General features: G+C 44.4%; 1 protein-coding gene across 4 annotated transcripts in view; it reads right to left on the bottom strand.

The window, feature by feature from the left end:
- Positions 1 to 262: 262 nt before the first annotated feature.
- FCRL5 (Fc receptor like 5) overlaps positions 263 to 24,786 on the bottom strand; it is a 29,984-nt gene continuing 5,460 nt past the window's right edge. Inside the window, exons 3-16 of one of the 4 annotated variants that reach the window (XM_031436014.2) lie at positions 24,148 to 24,399; positions 22,918 to 23,172; positions 22,334 to 22,627; positions 20,471 to 20,749; positions 19,839 to 19,916; positions 17,536 to 17,814; positions 12,242 to 12,520; positions 10,616 to 10,894; positions 7,518 to 7,796; positions 7,000 to 7,116; positions 6,324 to 6,351; positions 5,228 to 5,310; positions 4,955 to 5,023; positions 263 to 2,740 (exon numbers count right to left, since the gene is read on the bottom strand). In XM_031436014.2, coding sequence (XP_031291874.1) covers positions 2,541 to 2,740; positions 4,955 to 5,023; positions 5,228 to 5,310; positions 6,324 to 6,351; positions 7,000 to 7,116; positions 7,518 to 7,796; positions 10,616 to 10,894; positions 12,242 to 12,520; positions 17,536 to 17,814; positions 19,839 to 19,916; positions 20,471 to 20,749; positions 22,334 to 22,627; positions 22,918 to 23,172; positions 24,148 to 24,399 — 2,771 coding nt within the window. In that variant the 3' untranslated portion in view covers positions 263 to 2,540. The remainder of the gene's footprint in view (positions 2,741 to 4,954; positions 5,024 to 5,227; positions 5,311 to 6,323; positions 6,352 to 6,999; positions 7,117 to 7,517; positions 7,797 to 10,615; positions 10,895 to 12,241; positions 12,521 to 17,535; positions 17,815 to 19,838; positions 19,917 to 20,470; positions 20,750 to 22,333; positions 22,628 to 22,917; positions 23,173 to 24,147; positions 24,400 to 24,786) is intronic. The other 3 variants (XM_031436016.2, XM_031436015.2, XM_031436017.2) reach the window with 3 other exon arrangements.

Here is a 24,786-nt window from a genome sequence, read left to right on the forward strand (position 1 = left end):
AAAAAAAAGATGAAGAAGAAAAAAGAAAAAGGGAGAAAGAGAAATAGAAGAGGAAGAAGGAGGAGAAGGAGGAAATGAAGGAAGGAAGTGAGAGAGGAAAGAAAGAAGAAAGGAAGGAGGGAGGGAGGAACAGAGCACAGGAAGGGAAGCAAGTTTTGTGGGGACAACTGGGTTTTTCTTGTTGTTGGTGTTGCATTTGAGATACTGTGGGTCATGCAGGTTTTGAACAAGATGTAACATTCATCTCAAACTGACAGGTGGACCTAGTAGCAATGATTTTATTGGCATTATAAAGAAAACTCTGAGGTCTGAACATGCATTGCACTTCTCTGGGTTAACACAGAGCAGGCAATGACATAGATGAATTTGTGGAGCTGACATTATGCATCAGGGGACTTCATAAACATTCAATTTGACAGCCATTCGTTGAGCACCAACTGAATGCCGGGTACTATGTTGGCTCTGGATGTACACAAATTGGATCTGGGCTTTGCTTTTAAGGAACTCTCAGTCTTTCAGGGAAACAGAAAAAAGCACAGGTACCTATAGCAGGGGAGCCATGGAGAGGAAAGAACTCTGTCCGGGGTGCTGGGAATCCTCGGTTTAGCTCAGTATGTGCTTTGCCACTAACTGAATGTGTGATTTCCATCTAGTTGCTCTTTCCCTCTAGTCTTCAGTTTCCAACCACAAAATAAGAGAAGTGGCCTAGATAAACTCTAAGTTCTCTTTAAACATTAACCATTAGTGATTCCAAGGCTCACTATATAAAAGTGCTAAGGGAGCCCAAAGGAGAGACAGATAAATTCTGGTAGGAACTGACCTTTGAGTTGGGGCCCGGGGAATGAGCAGGATTCTAGTATATACAAACGATGGGGAAAGGCCTTCCAGGAGGAGGAAGTGCAGAGAGCCTGTGCTAGAAAATGGGGAAGGTTATCCCATGACTGAGGGTAGGGTGTGGAGGGCAACCACCCTGTCAAAGCCTGGAGAGGGAAGTAGGTAGTGCCAGGTGGAGAAGGCCCTTGAAAGTCCCTTGAAGGATTTTATTCCAGGGCAATGGAGCTTGGACATGAGCCCCTATACAATTGCCTGGAGGGTGGAGATTAAGATAAGGTGTGATGCTCATCCTAAAAATGGAACAAAATATGCCAATGGCTCGAAGGTGAGGTTGATCAACTTTGAATGGAGGAGATGTATTTTTTAATTCCCTTCATGGAAACGTGTGAGGCCTGGGGGTGGGGAAACAAAGATGGTGGAAGCTACTTTTTCCCTGCCCAGGGTTGGGGAAGAAACCCAGCATGTCACAGAGAAGTTCTGTCAGGGACAGCAGCAGGTAGCGTTCTAGTGGAAGGGCAGCGTGGGGAGCATGTGGTCTGCGTGAATGGCCCCCACAGAGCTGGGCAGTGGGTAGCCGGAGCACGCGGTGCTTCTCCATGGGCCTCTGCCAAGACCCACGGGGCCCTGTACTCAGTACGGTCCTAGGATCAGCAGCGTCAGTATCTTGCAGAAGCTTGTTATAAATTCAGGATCTTAGCCTCTGCCCAGACCCACTGAGTGAGAATCTGCTTTTAACAGGATCCCCAGGTGAACCATAAGCACTTTAAAGTTTGAGAACACTTCCTGCTTTCTGAAGGGAGCTTTTCTCACCCGAACTCCTTTCCTTAGTTTATTTCCTACTCAGGGAGGAGAAAAGAGTACTTCCTTGATTTCCTAGGGAGCACAGTGGATCAGATGCCAGTTTCTGGCAAGAATGCATTGTAATGACCCATAATATCTTCCTCATTCATTCATTTATTCATTCAATCATATAGTAATAGAACAACTCCTATATTCCAATATGCATTCCACTTGCATCTTTGGTCCTCCTGGCCATGACTGTGCTGGGTTACTTCTGGCAGGATGGAAAGGATCTAGTTCCCAGGGTATGAAATCCATTTCCTGGGGCATGTAGACAGTGGCGCATGGGCAGGAGAGACGTTAGCCCAGTGTCAGGTGTTGAGCTTAGAGTTTCAGATGGACAGAGGGGGAGCAGAAGTCCCATCCTGCAGTCCCAGTGTGGGGAGGTCCACAATGAGCCCAGGGCACACGTCTCCGGGGGCGTGTGCTGTCCTGTTTAGCAGAGCCCCACAGTAGCCCCACCAAGCTGATGGCAACTGAGAAAATCACCCACTGAGAGCAGGTTGTCTACAGCAGAGTTCAGGAGTGGGTCTCATAGAGAAATGGTGGGGATGTGTGTGTGAGCAGGACTCAGAAGAGTGACCAAAGCTGAAGCCCACTAAGGAAGCCAGGAGACTCAACGGGGCCCTGGGTTGAGAGCAACATGTCATTAGGAAAAAGGACCACTAGGGCATGGTTGTCATTCACAAATAGGCTGGAGTCCTGCAGGGCCCTGAGTTCTGTTCAGTCTAGGGTGTGGGCACTCGACACAGAGGCCACTGGATGTGGCCTGGGGTCTTTTAAATCTCCCCACCTGGGTGTCCCTTCTCCCCCAAGGGTGGCTTTGGGGTGCAGAGGCTGAGACAGCAGTTGGGAGCTGTGCGGACTCATCTGTGAGGAGCCGAGAGAGCCATGAGCTGGGGCACAGAGGCTGGGGTTGAAGGGCCCTTCACCTGGGAGTAGATGACAGAGGAATCCTGGGGGAGAGAGCACGCAGCTGAGGGCCAGAGGCTGGCGGGCCGGAGGTGGGAGGGTAAACAGGTCGTGGGACTCATCGTGTTCTTGAGAAGCCCTGGTGCGGAGGCCACTGTGGAAAGAAGGGAAGCATTCAGCGGTGAGCTCAGAGCCCTCTCCTTGTGTCAGCCCGGCCACAGCCATCTCCGTGGGGCCCAACCGGGACTGCTGCCTCCGCACCTTTTCCAAGACCCTCAGCCTCACAGCTTCAATCTACTCGCTCTTCACCAGCACTTCCCTCCTTGTTCCCCACGCTGAGCTCCCCAGGGGCTCGCAAAAGGAAGAAATCTACCTTTTGCTCTTGCTTTGATCATAGATTCATTGCGTGTGTTATGGAAAAGCATCTGGCCTGGAGCAGAGGCAATGCAGTAGTTTAGAGCAGAGTCTGGATCTAGACGTGCCACCTCTGTGGCCCTGGGCAAGTCACTCAATACACTCAATACCCCCTGCCTCGGCCGTCTCACTTGTATGATGGGAATATCTACCTATAGGGTTCTCGCAAATTTATATCAATGTATATGTGTATGTGTATGCGATTTCTAGTATCTGTCATGTGTTGAGCAGTCCCAATGTGCAGGTACAATTCTGAGTTCTATAAACAAACAAACTACAAATGTATATGTGTGTATATGTTTATGGCATATATATTTATAATGTGTTTATTTACAGTACTCAGGACTGTACCAGGCATATAGGAACTGCTCAACACATGTTGATATGATGCTAGAAGCTATTATTATTGTTATGTTGTCTTAAAACTGGAATGAAATGTGACATTCTTCAAACAGGGCTCTCTCCTTTGGGTTTGGAATGAGCATCAGGGCTCCCTGGAATGGCCCTGAGAAGCAGAGCTTGGTCCAAAGCTTGCACTCTGACAGACTGCTTTGTGATTTGTTAGCTACGTGACTTCAGGTTGGTCATTTAAGATCTCTCCACCTCAGTTCATTCCTCTGTAAAATGGGGATAATAACAATACTCACATCAAAGAAATTCGTAAGTGTGAATGAGTCCGTGTGTGTGAGGGGTGGGCCATTGAACCAAGGATGGGAAAAAACAGTTCACTTGACTTTATCCAGGAAGGATCAAAAAACAGAGATGGGGAGGTGGTGGGTGTAGCTCAGTTGTAGAGCATCTGCTTAGCATGCACTAGGTCCTGGGTTCAATCCCTAGTACCTCCATTAAAACAACAACAACAATAACAATAAAACAAAACCAAAGGAGGAAGCAAAGTGGCTAAAATCATACAGCACTTTTTACAGAATAGAGTTAGAAAGAAGTGTGCCCTGAAGGCTGTTCTCTCCCTTTCCTGCTCCTAGCTAGAGGAAACCAGCCTGGGATCTTTCACTGCAGATCTTTTTCCATGATTGAGGACTGATGACACAGCCAGACAACCAGTGGATACTCATCATAAGAGCTGCTTAATCTCTGCTGTGGTAATAGCATTTCCATATCCATTTTTGTATTTGATCCCCACAAAAGCTCTGTGAGATAGTGTGGTAGGCAGAATGACATCTCCCACAAAATGTCCATGCCATCATCCCTGGAACCTGGGACTATGTGACCTTAGATGGAAAAAGGAATTTTTGCAGATGCAATTAAGATTAAGAACCTTGAAATGAGGGATTATCTGAGTGAGATTTGAGGGAGAACTTTAAAATCTGAGAACTTTTCCTAGTTGGGGTCACAGGGAGGCCTGACTATGGAAGAATGGTTAGAGAGATGCAACATTGCTGGCTTTGAAGATGGAGAGTGGGGCCGTAAGCCACTGTTTAGAACATGCTGTTTAGAAGCTGGAAAAGGCAGGGAAATAATACATTCTCCCCTGGAGCTTCCACAAAGGAGCACAGCCCTGCCAAGACTGATTTTCAGCCCAATGAGACCTGTGTTAGATTTCTGACCTATAGCACAGGAAGGTAATAAATTGTATTGCTTAATGCCATCAAGTTGGCGGTCATTTGCCACAGCAGCAATAGGAAACAGACACAGGTAGATGGGGAATGATGGATAGTCCTATCGCATTTCACAGACTGGACACCGAAGCTCCGAGAGGCTCAGTGACTGCCTGGGGGGTGGCCTTGTTACTTAGGTGGACTTCCACGGAGATGGGAGAAAGCAGCACGGTGAGCTTGGATCCACCCCAGCAGTGTAGGTGGGCGCAAGTTAAGAAGCCCAGTGACCTAGCCTGAGGGGCAGCTCTGCGTCTGACTGGCCCAGACCTGCTGACAGGGCGGAGACAGAGCCACACATAGCAATTGAACTGTCAAGATCAAAGGTCCTCAGGTCTTACCTGCATGTTTGCTCTTCCCCGGAACGCTCTGGACTTCTGCGTATACTATGTCTCCTCCTTTGGGATTTACTTGGAAAGAAGTTGAAGTTTGAGAAGATTCTCAAGATTCTTGCCCCTTGTCTGAGCTACTTCCTCCTCCCCCAGCTAGAGCTGGTTTTCTGAAGGGAGCAGAGCCCTCCAGGCTTCTGCACTGACCCTTCCTTATCTCCTGTCCCACTCCTTCCCGGACCAACCCTGGGGCCCCTGCGCAAATGGAGGGTCCTCAGTCCTCACCATTGCTGTACACTGGCTGCAGTTCTATCCAGGCCGGTACATTGTGGTAGGTGGGCTCTTGGGAGTCCGAGTCTGAAGGGTTCCTATGAGACAGAAATGTTGATGTTTCCCAGAAATCCTTACAAAGTAGCTATAATGATCACTCTCTGAGAGTGAGTCTTCACCACAGGATAGTTGCCAGTCCTGGAAACATAGGTAACTGCATGACAAATGGTCCGTTGCTATGGACTATTATATTATACATCGTGATAAATTGATATTATCTATGTTCCCAGACTTTATGGTCACATGGTATGTCCCAGGTATTGGGCTGGTGCTTATAACAATATTAAGTCAATTCTATTATTATCTCTATTTTATAGATGGAAAACATGGAGGTTCCAAGGGATGAATTGACTTGCTTGAGACTTTGTAATTGGAAAGGGAAAGAGCCAAGATTCAAACCTGGCTCCAAGGCCTAGACTCTCAGAGAGATCAGTGTCCCAGAGAAATCAGTGATTAGAACAGCTCAGAGGAACTCTGGATGGTTTGGATGCTGCTACCGGGAGCTTGCCCAGGGATAGTTTGTGAGCTGTGATGTGGCTTCTCAAGTCAGCCTTTGGGATCCAAGATGGCAGCCCCTTCTTCACAGGTACAACCTCCTGTTAGCAGAGAGGTCTCTCTGGGCGATCGAGTTGTGTGACTCCACCTTCTTGGCTGTCATCACAACAGGTGTTGGTTAGGCTGGGTTGGCCATGGCCAGAGCTCCCCAGGTGGATAAAGCTAAGATCATCTTAAGACATGGATCAATTTAGTGGTCGTAGTGGTCACACAAACAACAATGAATAAGGCAACAATTGAACGAGGACGTAAGTTAATAAATAAAAAACAATTAACACTTGCTGCAAGAAAAAGGACCATTTAGGTAAGATGATGGGTAAGAAGGTCCTGGGAATTTTCTGGAGGTATCCCAGGGGAGGTGGCAACAAGAAACTGGCACAGCCCATCTCAGTAACATTAAGCAGTGACTGTGCTCTCAGCAGGAACCAGATTCAATTCCATTTTCATACCCTATGGGCATTTTATTAACCACACAGGAATATAGCCAGGGTCTTACCTGGAGGAGTTAGAGGTAGGCCTTCTTCCTGCAAAGGAAAGCAGAGAGGCATTGGATCCGGGAGAAAGAGAACTTCACAGGGAGCACAGCTCATAGGAAGTTTACTTAGAACCTGCGAGGAGTTGCTGTCACTAAAATGTGAACCCTTCTTTGTTATGTCCAAGGGCAGTGGCAGATAGGGCAAAAACTACTGTTCCTGGCTTCCAGGAGGAGTCTAGTTACAATACAAAAGCCCACAATCCATTACCCTTTAACCTGGAGTTTAAAGAATAATGGTCAACAGCTGAATGTGGGAAAATAGACTTGATCTGCTATGAAAGTACTGAGCATTTAGAAAAATCAGTAAGTTATCAAATTCCATTTGGTTTCTGTTCTCACTCCTATTCCTCAGAGTTTTTTTTCTCTTCCCGTTCCCTGGGGGTCTTGTAAGGGTAGAGAGGGAGATACCCGGCAGTTTGTCAGGTGAAGTCATTGTCTACACAATAGGGCTGCTTTGGAAACTTTGCATTTGAAAAGGCAAACTCTGGAGGCCCTAGAAGGGACGGTGAGGGCTGTGGAATTGTGTGGGGAGGAGCTGTTGAGAGCTTAGGGGTGGTCACAAAGGCAGCATGAGCCTGAGGGAATGGAGATGGGAAGGACAGGGACTCAGGCAGAGGTTATCCAGGGAGGTACCCACCTGCTTTTCTTAGGGGCCAGCCATAGAGCAGCAGTGCCACGGCAGCAAGACCCATGATGCTGAGCAGCCCCCCGGTGACACCAGTGGCAACAGGGCCAATTCTGCTCCCTGTCAGCCCTGAGAGGGAGACCCCAAGCATGAGCCAGAGGGAGAGGCTTGTGGTCTTGAGCTACCCCGACCCCTGGAGCTGATGCTGGGAGGGAGGATGAGCCTGTGGAACCAGGACCCCTGAGGCTGAGCAGGTGCTGGGGTGGGAAGGGGCTGGTGCAGGGCTTGAGGGCCCGGATGGACAGTGCCAGCTGATGTACATTAAACTCAGTGATCCTCTTTGGCCCTCCCTCTTCCACCCGGGCGCTATGGCTCCAGAAATACTTCTAAAAACAGCAATTTAGAGACCTTCCAGATTTGTGTACTGGTCCCTGAGAAGCACTGTCCTGGTCAAACATCATGAGGATTATCAGAGTACCTTTGGAGGAAATACTTTGCCCACATCTGTGGCCTGGGCATAGGAAACTTACCAGTGATGTGAAGTGTCACTGCCTCACTGCACTGGGGACCCAGGCCATTGTCAACCTCACAGGAGTAGTTCCCAGAATGTTCTGCAGTCACTGAGAGGTTGAAGGACACTCCTTGTCCAGAGTGGGACACACTGCTCTCCAGGGTGACATTCTCATGATAAAACCGGTACAGGATGGGAGGAGAGCCTCTCTGGGCCTCACAGAGAAGCTCCACCATGTCCCCCTCCACAGCCTGGGCCCCGGGAACCTTCAGAGTGAGGACAGGGCGAGACACTGGAACTGAGGGAAAACAGAAAGTCAATAGCAATTCCTAGTTCTAGCATATTCATAAGGAAAAAAAGAATATAAACAAATAATAAGTCAGATCTCAATCTAGGAAAACAGACTAAAACGCATATGACAAAGTTAATGACCTGAATCTACAAACAGTTTTCAATGCACAAAAACATCCAGCAGGAAAATGAAAAAGGGTATGAATCAGTAAAAACTTCAAATAGCCAATAAACGTATACAGAGATTATCATCTTCATCACTAATTAACGTATACAAATAAAAACACCCATTAGATAGGCAAAGCTTAAAAAGACACATAATATGGATGAGGTTGTGGACTAACAGGCACCTTGATATGTTCTAGGTCGGAATGCAAATTTGAGACTCTTCCTTGATTTGGCAATATCTACTGAATTTAAAAGGCACATAAACTTTGATCCAGCAAATCTACTTCTAAGACTATTTCCTTTAGGGACACTAACATAAGATTTGCAAAGATAATTGCACAAGTATTTCTATTGTAGAATTTTTATGATAGCCAAAACCTGGAGACAACCTAGTTGACTGGCTAATAAAGTATGAAAGATACCCAAGATATACTTTAAGTGAAAAGTGCAAGTTGCATTAAGTATATGGGTAATATGATTCTACTTTTGTAAAAAAAAAATTCTATGCCTTTATGTTTATAATACATTTTAATATTTCTAGAAACATATGCCTGAAAGTATTTATAGCGGTTATGTCTTGGAAGCATGTGAATGTGAAAGGGTATGGATGCAAGTAGAAAGAGGCCTTGATTTTTCATGTTGTCCCTTTTGTACTATTTCACTTCTGTATCATGAAGATTTATGTATTCTTTCAGAGTAGTAAATTATTAAAAGCTAAAAAGTCATGTTACAGCATGGTCACAAAGGATGGGAGATGTCATAATGCAGACTTACGTTAAGGATGCATGTAACCTTAAGGCTCATGTTTCAGTCTGACTTTAGCATTGCTAGCTGTGTCTGTAAGCTAGTTACTTCACTTCCCTAAGCTTCAGTTTCCTTTCCTGTAAGTTGAGGATAAAAATGATTTCATTTTTAACCTCACTGGTTTATCGTAAAGATTAAATGAGCTATAGCATATCAGATACTAAGCACAAGGTCTGGCATGGGCAATGGCTCAGTCAGTGCTGATGATGACAATGATGATGGCGGAGATGGTGATGATGATGGTAGTGACCATGACAATGAGAAATTCTTGCAGATCTCCATGATCTGTGTTCTAGTTCTAGGACTCAGATACAGTTCATCTAACAAGAAGTCTTTTAGGTGTGATAGCAGCAGCAGAAATAACATACATTTGCACCAGGGTATCGTATCAAAAAAGGATAGCAGATGTGCAGAAAATCATGAATGCAGAGTGTGAGGGGTATGATGTGCTGGTCCACTGTGCTGTGAAGAGGGAGGATGTGGCACTTGGTCAGCAGTATATCTCAGTGGTGGATCTAAGAAGTAAGTATGTAAACCATGGGGTAAGAGTCCCTGTGAATCTTAGAGGAAAACTGGCCAAGGTAGGTGCTGCCTGCCAGTGGGGGAAGAAGAATGGACTGGTTTAATGGAAAAAATCAGATCTGAAATCAAGTTGCCTCCTAGATGCTAAAGAGATGGCTTCTCCAGCCGCCTTGAGATGCTGAATCCTGGGCTGGTATCCCCAAATCAACCTGCTCATGTGACTTTGTCTCTGTTTCTTTAAATACCCAAGGACCTAACCAAGAGAGACTAAGAGTGGCAGCCTGTATTTTGCTTTATGTACTTCAGAGAGTGTTTGCATAGTATCTGATGGTCTCCTGTTTCTCTGGGATGTATCCTAGGAGCAGTCTTCTTTTGCAGGTCTCCTTCTGGAAACTTCTGAGTCTAAAATATTCCATATTCCCTGTGCACCCAAATCATAGAACTTTAGGGCTGGGGATGATCATAATACTCATCTAGTTCAATTTTCCCACTCTGTGAGTGAGGAAATTGAGGATGATACAGGGAAATGTGCTTGGCCAAGGTCATACAGCTAGTTATCTTCAGAGCCAAGACTAGAACTTTTATCTCAACAGCCCTCAGTATACTTCTGCTATACCCTAGTCTAGGCCTATAGGAGGTGATCATGAAACAGATTCAGAGCTCACAAGAAGCAGGTTTCCTTTGGTTATTGCACTTAATACCAAGATGTCAAAGGATGGCTAAGGGGATGAAGGAATTTGATTGATGGGTGGCCATTTGCATTCCATGTCATCCTGTTTTCACCTCTGTGTCCCCACTACTTTAAGAATTACTTTATAAACTAACTTGCATTGATTGTATGCCCTTAAAGCTAGCACCTAGCTAATGTTAACATAGAATTTTAATATAGGAATGTGAGGCATATTTATACCCCTGTTAGTGAAAGAAACGCAACAGTAGAAGCTTGTTGGAAGTCAATGAAAAAACAAAAACAAACAAAAACCTGCGTAAAGAATGGCCAAACCTTTTTTGGAGAAGAAAAACTATACTTAGAATTCTTTAGTTTCCCTTTTGTATCATAATTGCAGATCGGAACATAGTCTATGTTCTAAAAATCTTCTCTGCATTTGATCCCATTTGAGAAGACTTCTTGAATTGCGCTGCTGGGAAGCTGCAGATTCCTGAGACCATAACCACAGGAAGGAACCCAGACTTTCAAACGGAGCTTCTATAGGCAGGAAGTATGCTGGGCTGTCACACCAGCACATAGGGGTGCTGGAGCTCCAGTTCAGCTACCGGGGAGAGAAGGCAGTCAGTCCTCGGTTATGCTGCTTGTGGGCAGGGCCAACTCACCTATGACACTGAGTGTCATCACCTCACTACGCTGGGCCCCTAGGCCATTGTCAGCTTTGCAGGAGTAGTTCCCAGAATGCTCTGCCATCAGAGAGAGGTTGAAGGGCGCTCCTCCTCCAGAGGGGCTGGATCTGCTCCCCAGGGCGACATCCTCATGGAAAAACTGGTACAGGATTGGGGAAGAGCCTCTCTGGGCCTCACAGTGAAGCTCCACCACGTCCCCCTCCACAGCCTGGGCCCTGGGAGTCCTGAGGGTGAGGACAGGGCGAGACACTGGAACTGAGGGAAGAAAAATAGTTAATTGTTACTTCTTACTATTTAAATATGTTCCTCTATATACAAAACATTTCAAACAGGAAAATATTTTTCTCAGTTTTTAGTGGCCTTGTGACATCTCTTAGAATTCAGCTATGATTTCTCCAGATCTGAAGAAACAGCATCATTTGCATAGTGTTATGTATAGTTTGGAGTATTTTTGATATACAATCTCAAGTGGGAGGTTTTTCTTAGACATACGAGAGATGTAGCTTGTTAAATGTCAATGGGAAGGATCCTACAGAGCAGGAGATGCTGGGGGACATAAGAGAGAAACGGACAGTTGGTTGTTCAGTTGTTTCTTGAGAATACAGAAAAGGGTGGACTCTAGAGATCAGATGGAGATTTTCACTTTTCATCGGAAGCACAGTCTTTTATCCTGTACCTTAGCAAGAGGAGGGATAAGTTACTGGGTGGATACAGAGACACTCGACATGGTGGTGGAAGTCAAGGGTGTGATTGTCTGGGAGGAAGTAAATGTGCTAGTGAACTGGGGATTCTGTTGGAGTCTGAGAACAACAGTGATTGGAGGAGTGGAAGAAGCAAGTAGAATGATGGGAGGTTGTGGTCGGGCAACCGGAGTCGTGTATGTGTGTGGGAGTGGGTGGCTGATGTGGAAAGAATGACAAGCCATGGTAGTGAGTGGCTCATCCACGTGGACATTAGAGTCATGGAGTGATGGGAGGATTGCAGGGTGGAGAGGAAGACTATGGGTGAGGTGTCAAGCCTGCACTGAAAGTGGACATGACTAGATCAGTCCACGAGAGGGCTGGGTGGGAGATAGCTTGCTCTAGCTGAATGACAGGTAAAAGGTCAGGGGAATGATGTTGAGAAGTCTTCTAGCAAGAGTTTTGGGAGGGGTCTGAGCTGTTCTGGGACAGGAGCAGGAGAAGCTAGAGAGAAATTCACAAGCCGATGAAAGAATGAGCTGGCCTTTTTATTGACTGACAGGCAGAGGAAACCCCAACTAAATCTCTTCTGAGGTGAGACATGCTGAACTTTATAATTTCCTTTTTTGCTGATCATTCTTGGCCAGGATGCAGTTTGTGTTGTAAAAGCCTTTACTCCTACGTTAGGGAAATTTTAGTCACGATGGCCGTAGTGTTGCTAGTAGGAGAGATAAAGCAAGCAAAGGGAAGGTGCAAGTTCCCGAAAATGTACAATACAGAACTCTCCGATGGAGGCTGTGTCGGCAGCAGGCTTGCAATGATGTCACACAGCAAATGGCGCTGGGGTACCTCCAAACTCGGCTCCTGGGGAAGGTGGGGTAGATGGCTGGCCCCTGGTTGTGCTGTAGTTGGGTCCACTTACCTCTGACACTGAGTGACACTGTGTCACTGTGCTGGACCCTCAGGCCATTGTTGGCCTGACAGATGTAGTTCCCAGAATGCTCTTCCTTCAGAAAGAGGTTGAAGGTTGCTCCCCCGCCAGAAGGGCTGGAGCTGCTCCCCAGGGCGACATCTTTATGGAAAAGCTGGTACTGGATTGGAGGAGAGCCTCTCTGGGCTTCACAGTGAAGCTCTACCATGTCCCCCTCCACAGTCTGGGCCCTGGGAGTCCTGAGGGTGAGGACAGGGCGAGACACTGGAACTGAGGACAAAAATGAGTTAGTCGACACCAGGATCTTTCCCCATTGCCTTTATTTTCCAAAGATTACCTCTGTTGATTATTTGGTGACACTTTCTAGATCTTTTCTACGTATAAGGACACTCATTCATATCACCACATACATAAATGCATAAAACTCCCACATACAAGCATGGAGTCACTATGTATGTATACTGGTCTACAACCTGATTTTTCCCCTAAAAAAAAAAATCAGCTTTATTGAAGTATAATTTACATGCAAAAATGCAACTCTTTTAAATTTAACATTCGATAATTTGGGGTATTATTGCTTATTTTAACAACCACAAATCATCCCATTGTATGAATTTACTGTAATACACTTAAGCAATTCCCCATTATGCAACTTTAGGTTGGTATTTTTTTCTAATTTCAAATAACTGCCACATTACCCAATCCATATATATATATATATAAAATTGTATTTTGTCAGTGCATTTCTTAGGATAAATTCTTAAAAATGGGATTTCTAGGATGAGGGATATGGGCATTTCAAATAATGATATGTAATGCTAAATTGTTCTTCAAAACGTTTCAACCAATTTGCAATTGCACTAATAATATATAAGAGTTTCTGCTCTTCACCCTCTGATCAAATACAGTCATATAACTGCACAGGCTTATTTTTCTTATTATTTCTCTTTTCCTAGTCTTAAACTGTACAGTGGTTCCATGTGAGGATTGACTCATTCTCTCCCATGAGACCTTATAGTTTACTACTTGATTTTTTTTTTTATGGACTTCTAGTGAACTATAATCCCATAATCCATAATGATGAGTTGCTGTCTATAAAGTATTCAGAAATTATTTACAAAGTGAAAATTTTGAAATCTGTCATTAATTTTTCTAAATTATCAAGTCAATTTTTTGTTCTTCATTATGAAATAATAATGATGAGAAAATTATTTTTATTTCTTCTCCCTCTGACTGATTTTTCTTTGTTACATATATTTTTTACACTTTTAGCATTTGTAATAGTTCCTTTCTATTCTGTAACCATAATTCTCATATTTATTAGCCTTTATTTTTATACCTGAATCAGTGGTTTTCAAGTCTATCTGTACAATATTTTCACCTGAGGACATGTTTTAAAAAATATGGATTCTGAGGTCCCAACTGAGGATTCTGAATTTAATTCATCTGCAGAAGGCTTAGTAATAAGTTATTTTTCCAAAGTTCCTAGGTGATTCTAATATACAACCAAAGCTGAGAAATACTGGTCTGAAGAGATTCAGTATTCACTTTCCATATCACAGTTTCCTTGTTTTGAGTCTTTCATACTGATTCAAATCTTGGCTAGCTAGAGTTTGCCATCAAGTACTTTTTTAAGAAGGGTTAATGGGTACTAAGTTTGAATCTCTGAATGTTTGAAAATGTCTTTTTTATTTGATATAAAATTCTCAGTTCTCATTCCTCCCTGAAAGTGTAAGTCCAGACACTCTTCCTCTCTTTTAGTATTGACTTCTGTGGAAAGTCTGAGACCAGCTTAATATGTTTTCTTTCTGAGATGACTGCTTTTTTAATTTGTCGTGATTATACACACACACATAAGTATATTTTTAGCCTTAAAGCTCAATAACCTCATTAGGATACATCTTTTGATCTACATATTCAAGTTTTCTTCACTTCAGGAAATTTGTTTATTACATCTTTGAGTTTTGTTTTTCTCTTCAATTTGATTTTCGAACCTAAAGACCTTAATTTCCCACATTTGTGGTCTTCACTGTCTGACATCCATATTTTAATTTCTTTTTCTTTTACCTTTTTCTGTGTGTTTCTATTTTGCGTTCTGTATTATTTTCTCAAGCCAATTCTCCATTCTATTAATAGCTTTCGGAATTCTTCTTTCTGCTTCAAATTTGGATTTTGTTTCCAAAATAGCTTTGCTATTTTCTTTGGTTTTTCTCCTGAGCAATGCTAGACATACATATTTTTTCTGTTATCTTATCATCTCTTCTTTAACTTAAATTCCCCTTTGTACTTCCCCTGCTGGAATCTGTATTTTTCTTTAATTGTATCGAGAATACCCAGAAGAATTTTTTTCTGCTTCATAAAGCAATTCTTCTTTTGAAAAGTATTATGTATTGTGTGCCCTTTCTTTCCTTTTCATGATTTTAAATGCAGAGATTCCCATATTGGACTTTTTTGTTTGTTTATGCCTCAACTTTCAATAGATAAAGTTATATTCAGAGCGTTGTATTTGTTTGAAAATGCTGTGTGTGTGTGTGTGTGTGTGTGTGTGTGTGTGTGTTTCAGTGACCTAGGGCTGCTGATAAATTCAAACTGGGTATATCTTAACAGATCACATTCCCATGAAATTTCCATGTCTTCTCTTTGGGGTATATTCCCTTGGGGAAAAATAAAAAACATTATTCTGCCAGAAAGTCTGCATGGCTCACAGTGAAGTTTCTCAGCTCATGGACTACTTGTTTGCTAATTTGGGGCTCATTTATTTCTGTTCAGTTGATATTAGCAGATGCAAAGATCAGTGTTCTCTCCCTGCTCTCTTCTTCCTCATCTCACCACTAAGGCTTTTTGTTCATGGAATTACAAACGCTGACGGAGGACTTACTCTGTGCCAGACACCAAGTAGGCACAGGGATGAGGTGCAGATGAAAACCAATAAGGTTTCATTCTCATGAGGCTTATATTCTGGTGTTGAGGGATATAGACACGAAACAGGAAATAAAGAGGTTTTAGATATTACTAAGTTTGAGAAGAAAATACAATATGATAATGAGACAGAGGATGTCTTAGGGCTTGGGGCTTTCCTAGGTTCAGGCTTTGGAGTCTAAGTCTCAGAGCATTTACATTTCTTAGATAATCCCTTTGCCCAACAATTTTTGGGGTGGGTAATGTCTTCCTTTAGCCATGTTTTAATTCCATGACCTGAAACAAGAGCTATCAAGGAGCAAGAGATCTTTCAGATCCATATGTTCCAAGATAGGACCATAGTAATAAGAACTCCAAATGGACTCATGGATTCCTAAGACCACAGACAACAACTCGCTTAATTTACAAATTCTGCCCGGACCGCACTTACAGTTTCAATCACACTCTGACTATTTCCCACTCCCCAAACCCTAAAAGTACCTCCCCTGACTCTCCCCTAGGAGGGGTGATGGGACTCTGTCAAGGTGGTGCTCTCCCTTGCTTTGCCAGGTAAACAAGCCCAGCTTTGGGGCACCTGCAAATTTCCCTGGTCATCTTGTCTGGGGCTTCGATGAGTATTGCTTAGTTTTTCCCTCACTTAATTTCTTCCAGAACTTCAAGAATTCATGGCCTTTCGGTTCCTATTCCAACTCAAATCACAGAATTCTGGGGCTCTAAAGGATACTGTCTTATCTAACTCTCAACAGAAGGTAAAAACAGTAAGACAAAGAAAGTTTAAAAGTTTTGCCCAAATTATAAACTAGTATTTTCACAGCTGGAGCTAGAATTCAGGTTTTCTGACCTACACTTATATCAGACAACCCAAGCAGGTTGGTTTTTTTGTGTGTACACTGGCTCTTTTTAGGAAACCTCAGAGTTCCTGTTGTGCATATAAATTTCTTAGAAAAAGTATTTTCTTAGACATAGTGATATGTCATGTTGTCCCAAGACACCCTACTATCTTGGCCATCATTCCTCAGAGGGGACAGTCAGGGGAGGGACTTTTATAGCTCTGTTGAGTTAGAGGTGGGCAGTTGGTCTAAGAACTTTCCACCTACGGACTTGCCAGTGGCCTATGTGGTGTCTTAGGGGCTAGGCTGCTTGGCTAGTTAGACTAGTTAGAAGACTAGCTTGAGCCACTGTCTTGGCAGTGAGTCATACAGCATTGGCAGGTGGGGCAGACACTGAAATACACAGCAGGAACATCATACTCAGAAGTCTGAGACAGTCAATGCTGGAATTAGCAGAAGGTTTGAGTAAAGATAAGCCACAAGATACAGGGATGGAGAAGGGAGAACACTTAGGGCAATGGGGCAGAAAGACACAGAAAGAAAGTAGGCGATGGACCTCGGAGTAGAGAACACTAGGTATCAATATAACCTGTTTTATTTGTTTTTACCTCCTGGCTATCCCTACAACACATCCTTGCCCACTGAGCCACAATGTGTTGAATAAAAAAGCAGAAGAATAGAAATGAGAACCAGAAATACTGTGTTTGTAACCAGTGCTTTGTGGAGATCCTGGGGTATCTTTTCTTGTGATCTAAAATGGGCTGATGTACCAAAAGCAAGATTTTTCTACCCATACTTCTGCTTTTCTGAGAAGAAAAAGTGAACTTTCACTCTCTACTAAACAAAGATCCAGGTATAAAGAGAAGCAATTTTGCTCCTAAAATGACACTTTTTCATGGGTACACGGGTAACTATGAGCTGTGCACCTATAATTTGTATACTTTGATAAATGTATGTCATACTGCAACAAAAATTTAAAAGACAAACTACAATGAAATGACACTTATTTTAATGGGTTGAGACAAGGGATCTTGGAAACCCCAGAAAACCAACAAGCTGGTTTCCAGGAAGCTGCTTCCTCCCTTCCTCTCAACTTCAGCCCTCTTCAAACCTATTGTGAGAGCTTAAACTGCTCCAGAACTTTTTAGAGAAAGTAAGGTCTTGCCCACTCTCTGTCCATATGACTGTGCTTGTAGCTAAATTAATATGTGTCAGTGGGGAAACAGGAGATGCTTCTGTGAATCGAGTTAAGAGAAATTGGCTTGGAGACTGAGCGTACAGGGCATGAGAAGATAATTTGAGGGAAAAAATTCACTTGGTAAAGGCTGGGGAATATGCTGAGTTATCTGAGGGGTCTGGCTGAACCTGTGCTGAATGAGGACTGAGGTCCACAGATAGCTGGTTCTATGAAAAAGGAGCTAAGAGAGGCATTAGGTTGATTGAAGGAAACTCGAAGATCCACGCAGAGCTTTGAAGGGATTGGTGCAAGCGGGATCAGGGTCAAGGATGGGTGAGCAGCAGGCATCCAAGGCTTACCAAAGACAGAGAGGCTCATGGCTTTACTGTGCTGGGGACCAAGGCCATTGTCAGCTGTGCAGTAGTAGTTCCCAGAATGTTCTTCAGTCAGAAATAACTGAAAGGAGATTGTCCTCCATGAAGTGGCTCCTATCTTCTTGAGCAACACACCTTTATGAAAAAGCTGATACAAGATGGGCAGAGAACCTCTCTGAACTTCACAGAGAAGTGTCACCACATCTCCTTCAAGAGTCCGGGCACCAAGAGGGCTGAGGGTGAGGATGGGAGGAGACACAGGAACTGGGGGAGAGAAAAACTTAGTCAACTGTTGCTTCTGCCTGTAGGTTTCAATCAGCGGCTAATGAAGTGTCAGGTCTCCTCTCCACTGGCCCTTGGGGCAGCCCAGCGCCCCCCAGGCTATTCTCCCCAGCTCGTTCCTCTTCTCCATGTTGGTCTTTCCCTTTCACATCAGACCTGGCCCCTTCTCCCCTTCTCCTCTCCTGGCCCCTTCTTAGGTGATCTTTCTCCCATTTTCCAGAGGAAATGATGCTCTCAGGGAAGAGGTCCATTCTTTTCCTGCCACCAGACCAACATAACTTGTCCCTTCCCTTTGCTATATGACCATGGAAGAGCTCTTCCCTCACCTTCCCAAGCCATCCTGAGTCTTCTTGTCAGTACCTGCTCTCCATTTCTTCCTTCACCGCGGTGGACTTCAGGGCTCTACCCTGGGTCCTTTTCCCTGCCAGATTCACATACTCTTTCAGGACCTCTCCTCTGTTCTTATAGTCTCCCTGCATCCAGCTTGACCTTACAGGTGAGAAAGCTGAGCCCGGAAGATGTTAGGAAATCCACTTCTGGTCACTCAGCAGGCTGTTTCCAGGGCCTGACAGGACCTAAGTCTGTCTTCTGACTTCTGGTTCAGTGCTGAATCACATCGTCTCCTTAAAAGTGGGCCTGGAATTTCCTAGCAGTGAAGGGAACAGCACAGGGCTCTACAGAAGCTATTTCCCTCTCACTACCACAACTACCACAACAGCTTTGAAGGTAAGATGGCATTAGATACTGGGAGAGGGGGTGATGTAGTCTGGGGTTCTTCCTACCAGCAGTCACATATTTGATATAAACACCATGTCACTACCTGTCTTGTGTCCTACATGGATTTTCACATTGGTTATTGCCAGTAATTAACTTGAATCAGATGACAGATATCTCCATATTCCTTGGAAAGAGAAATGATTTGGGAACTACTAAGATTGAAAACTCAAGCATCTGGGAAAACAGAGAAGGACAAGAGAAAAACAGTGAGTTCTACAGATGCCAGGGACCAAGGTGGGTGAGGGAGGGTGGAGCGGGAGAGAGGTGCTGCTGACACATTAAGGGATGTGATGGTATCTGAACTGGTCGAAGAATAAGGCCCACACAATAGAGACACTTGTTCAAAGACCTGGGAGCCAATGGGGACGTTTGGATGGTGTTATGGACTGAACTGTGTCCCTCCCAAATATGTATGTTGAAGCCCTAATTCCCAATGCAACTGTATTTGGAGATAGGGCCTTTAAGAAAATAATTAAGGTTAAATGAGATTATAAAGGTGGGGCCCTAATCAGACAGGACTGGTGTCCTTATAGAAGAGGAAGAGATTCCAGAGAATTCTCTCTCCCCGACTGCACAGAGGAAAGGTCACATGAGGACACAGAGAGAAGGTGGCCTACTGCAGGCCAGGAAGAGAGCCACCAATCCTACTGGGACCTTGATCTTGAACTTTTTACCTCCAGAACTGTGAGAAACTAAACTGTTGTCTAAGCCAGCCAGTCTGTGGTATTTTGTTACGGCAGCTTAAGCAGCGTATTATAGGTGACTTGAGGAAGAACAGGAAACGGATAAGGGAGTAAAGGCTTGTTGGGTAGCAGTAGGAGGAAGGCTGGAACCAGGAATGGCTGGACTTTTTTTCTGACTGACAGGAAAACCGAGGACTGAGTATCATCTAAATGAGGTGATGCTGGACTCTGCAATTTCTCCTTGGCCAGAGATTGCTGATCTGACAGAATCTGGGAAACTCTGGAAAGTCTTCATAGCTTTGTTAGGAACATTTTGGTCAGACTGTGCATTTTCCTGTTGATAATCCACTCTAAGTTATTCCTGAGTTCCTGAGAGTGTATTCACAGCAAGGCACTCAGATCTGCCAAGCAGAGGCAGTAAGCCTGCCATGATGCTATGTGAGCCAAAAAAAAGCCTGTGAATTTCTGTAGCTGCAGTCTTTAGATTGTGGGGGGCACATACACCCTGACCCTGGCTGTGATTTCTGGTGATCAGAGTTAACTCACTTCTGATGAGAGTGGTCCCTCCTTGCCGCCTGGGTCCCCAGGCCATTGTCTGAGCACACGAATCATTCCCAGGATATTCTGTGGGCAGAGAGATTTATGGATGCTCCTCTACTATAGGGGCCAAGGGTCCTCAGGATTTCAGCCTCATGATAAAACTGATGTAGGATTGGTTTCACAGTGGCACTCTGAAGCTCTAGCTCATTCTTCCCAGCACCCCTGTGCCCTAGGAGCCCTGAAGACAATGAAATGTGTCACTGGGACTGAAAGAGACAGCAAGTTAGTAGGGAGTGTCCTGGCACATACTTAAATCAAGGAGGCTTGTCAAGAGACATGGTCCCAGATCATTCTGGTTCCAAAATTCTATTTGTTCTGGCTTTATCCCAGGAACCATTGCATTTAAATGAAAAAGTAATTTGTAAAAATGAAGAGTGCAGCCTTATGTCCAACACTGAGTATTTTCTTGACCTCCAAAAGCCCCCATAGCCCCTTCTATCCTAACTCCTGCTGGTCTCTAAGTTCTGGTAGATTGTTGAGAATAGTAAACTATTGGTGGCTATTGACATCCACTCCCACCCGACCACCTCGTGGTCATCACAAAAACCCATTCCTCAGATGCTATCTAGCAGACATACCTTTCACACTGACTGTCACCAAGTCGCTGAAGAAGGAGTAGTGGCGGTTTCTGGCAACACAGCAGTACTCTCCAGCATGGCTGTCTGTCAGCACAGGGATCCTGAATTCTCTTTCTGAGGAAGTATGAATCTTTGTTCTCCTGCTCAGCTTGTTGGTTTTTTTGTACCAGAAGAATGTGATGGGCTCTTGGATTCCACCTACTGAGCAGATGATAACCAGCTTCTGCCCTTCAAGCGCCAACTCTGGGTAGGTGTATATTTGGATTTTGGCAGTAACTCCTAAATGAATAAAAATGACATGTGGGATTGTTGGCATTGGAGTGCCACAGTTGGAGAAGAGTGAGAAGGGCTAAATTGCTAATCCAGTGTGGGAAGTTGGCCTGGGGTGGAGCTGAGCTTGTTCTTTGGGAAGAGGGAGAAAGTAGTGGAGAGACTGTGATCCCTCCATGTGATTGGGAGAACTTCTACTTCCTAATGATCTTGTGGAGCATCTTGCACAGGAGTAGAGGCAACCCTGCCCACCCTCCCCTCATGCCCAGCCTATCCCCTGCTAGAGCATGGACCAGCCATTCTGCAAATTACACCCAGTACTCAACAGTGGTGTTGCTTGGAGGAAGTGGTGGGGATGGTGAGGGGGACAGAAAGACTTGGCATCAGAGGTGCTTGTTCTGAAGCTGTGGCAACTGCAGTGGCTAGTTGGAGATCCATCATTAACATATACAGTAAGCTTGCTCGCAAGCAAGCACTTCTGAACACCTCTGCCTATCAGAAGGTCAGAGGAGGTGGACCCATGACAGTCCTCCTAAAAGTGGGAAAATCTGTGATGAAAGTGTTCCATACTCCAGGTGATTGTGGTTTTATACTACGATGTTGTCTTAGGGCAGTGCCTTTTTGAGTCATCCTGTGGGGCTGGAGGAGCAAAGGGAGATACCTGGGAACAGAGCAAGAGTAGGGCTTGAGGTTGGGGCTCCATCAGTTATGCTGGGGGACATCCTGTGCTAGAAATTACTGTGTTGCAACTGCTGGGTAACAGCCTCTCCACCTTCTCACAATTTTCCAGTCCAAACCAGTGACCTAAGAAACACCTGCTGCTTGTGACTGGAGAACAAAGATTAATGAAATCTGGGCAGCTCAGAAGAAACAGGGTCATAGAACATTCTTTGTTGCTTAGGAACCAGAGTGAATTTATGGAGAATGCTACCACTGTCACTCCTTCCTCACTCAGGAAAGCATGCACCCCAGACTGTGCCTCCTTCCTAATGCTCAAACACGTTTCCTCTGAGGCAGGTCAGATTTAATCAGAAGAGGCATTTGACCATCGGTTAGCAGTCATGACTGAGAACCTGCAAAGTCTGAGACTTAGGGAAAACTGATGGTGGGTACAACACCATCCCTAAGGATAGCAAGTGGAACCATTTATCTCCAAGCTGTTGTACTTTGGTTTTCTTATTCTTAAGTGCTCTGCTCCGGGCATCTAGCATTCTAGAGTCTGTCTCTCTGGCCCAGCAGAGTCCAACCAGCCCAGTCAAAGAGCTCTGCCATAGCCCATAGCTTATGCCTGCAGACCTACCAGGGGTAAGAATGGTGTTTAGGAAGAGAACCTTCAGAGGAAAAAAGAAAGAATTGTGTCTCACGATATTGAAAGAAAAAAAATAAACCCATCTCTCTTTCTCTGGACTTTTCTGGGTATAAGCTTCTCTAAAATGTCCACAGAATTAGGGTTTCTTCTCTTATACTGCTCCCATCCCCACAGGCACGAGAAACCCTTTCCACATAGACCAGTGGCACAAACTGATGTGAGACACTCTCCGTGGCTCTTCCCAGTCCCAGTCTCAGCAAATCTCAGAACCCACTGACACTCACTTCGCACATACATCTGGAATCTCTGGCTCTTTTTCTGGACAAGGGAAGTCACTCTCCGTGCCTGGCACCAGTAGGAAGACCTTGAGTCTTCTCTCCATACGGTGGTGATCTGGAATTCTGGGGAGCTGCGCCAGTCTGATTCCAGGGTCCAGTTATCTCTGAGGAACTGGAACTGGAACTGGAGCTGTACATCTGGCCTCTGTGGAACGGGCTGGGTCAGACAGGTCAGGGTCACCGCCCTCCCCTCGATGGGGTAGGTGGGGCTGGCTGTCAGCACAGGAGGTGGAAACAGCTCTAGAGAAAAGGATCACAACAAACCCCAGAGCCATGAGGCTTGGAACTGCTCTGGAGAAAAACACAATTCATCCTCAGCACCAGCAAGCAGAGCTTACAGAAGCAGGCAGGAAGGGTGCCACTTTTGATCCCTAACATCCTTCAGCCCAAAGCACAGTTGAACCTTTCTCTGTTCCTTGTAGGAGTGCGCGCTGAGGTTCAGTGGTATTTCAGCCCACCCTCTTTATCCTCTGCAGTCTCAGGGGTCCTCCTTTCGACTAACCCATCTCACAAAATAATGAGGTCTTTACCTTGGACTTGGATTTCCACTGAGTTTGAAGAAACATAGTGACCATCTTCCTTAATTCCAGTACAGTGATATATACCATTGTCCTTCAGACTTGCTTGATGAATAGTGAAGTCAGAGATGTTTTCAAGGGCTTTCAGGACTTTTCCATTCTTGTACAGCATTACAGCATTTAGTCCTGCTTTTGCCCTTGTTCGGCATCTCAGAACTACGGATTCCTCTTCAAACACGTCAAGTGGAGCCTGCAGGATCAGGTTGGCTGTTGGAAACACAGAGCACTTCTTTGTTTCATCTGATTGTTTCCCCCTTCTTTTCATTATTATCCCAATAGATTTCACAGGAATGAGGGCTGGGAAAAAGGATTCTTAAAAATAATGAACGTATCTGCCTTGAGAACATTTGGAAAGCAGAAACGTAAGTTTAAATCTGCTATCATTTCACTGCCTAGATTTTGGTATACATTTTTCCAGTTCTTTTTCCTATGTGCATGTATACATGAGTCTATGTGTATTTCTTTCTTTTGATGGAATTAGAATAATGTTTATCTATTTGATAACTTGTTTTTCACTTACCTGGCCATGAATACTTTTCTATGTCATCAACAGCTCATCCTCATCATTCCCAAACCTGGTTTCTGATGACCACAAAGTTTTCCTTTCATGCTAGTAATGTAATTTACTTAATGAGCTTTCTTTTCTTGACCGTTTGTCTTCAGTTTTGGTGGTAAATATATATCATTATTTCAGTGGGTAATTTTTTTAAGAGCAGAATTGTCAGGTCAAAGAGGATAAGCACTTCCTCTGCTCCTGGCTGCCACACTGCTTCCTTGTTCGCTAAAGTAAAGAGCATTACACTGGAATTTGATACAACATTGTAAAGTGACTATAGCTCAATAAAAAATGTTAAAAAAAATAAAGAGCATCATAGCTAGAAAGGTACTGCTTCAAATTCAAAACAGGTGGTTTTAGGATAGAAATGAAAAATTTTCTCTGTCTCTCTCCCTCTCTTCGTGCATCTTATTATTCCAAGTTAATTTTATGGGCTTAAAGCTATACATAGATTCAGGAACAATTCAAATAAATCGTTTCTCAAATTTCCTTTTACCTGAGCAGTTTATAAAATATATAAATTCTTGGGTCTTATCTCTATAGCTTTTGATTTAGTAAATACAAGCTGAGTTCTGGGTAACTTGATTATTTCTAAAGTTTTCTTTTTTCTTTCATTTCTTTCTCACCTGGAGAAAAGAGCAGGTGCACCCGATTACTTAGGGGTGAATCCTGGGCCCGGCATCTGTACTCTCCAGAATTTTGAACTTCAAGGGTGTTTCTGAAGGTTTCATGTGAAGTTTCCCCAATGTACCAATGGTACCATTTTATTTTCTCTCGTGCACTGAAGTAAAATGCATTACAAGTCAGTGTCACTCTCTCTCCTTGGAAAATGGTGGTCCATGGAGGATGGAGGGAAATTACAGGTTTTGGTTCAGTGACTGTGGAGGAAAGAGAATGAGCATGAGGTGGAGTGACCTGCAATCCCCATCACAGTGGCTTGTGAGGGATAGACTGGAGGACCTGGCTTTAGAGAACCCCTAAGTAATCCTGCAGGGAAGGTCACTGATTGCTCAAGGCCATGTGTCAACCAGAGCACTCACCTCACTCAGTAAACAATGATTGCTGAGGGGATGGCAATGAGAAAAGTGATTTGAAAAGGGCTGTGTCAGCAGGATTTGCTGCCAAATGTCAATGGGAAAAACATGGCTGGCTGGTCTGTTGTGGAATTGGAGCCTGACAAAAGTCACCCCCTCCCCTTGCCACTTCATCATGTTCATAGGCTCAGAAGAACTTCCCAAGCAGTTGTTAAATCACAATTTTGCACT

Source organism: Camelus dromedarius, chromosome 23 (genome assembly GCF_036321535.1).
Source record: "Camelus dromedarius isolate mCamDro1 chromosome 23, mCamDro1.pat, whole genome shotgun sequence".
Classification (NCBI taxonomy): Eukaryota; Metazoa; Chordata; class Mammalia; order Artiodactyla; family Camelidae; genus Camelus; species Camelus dromedarius.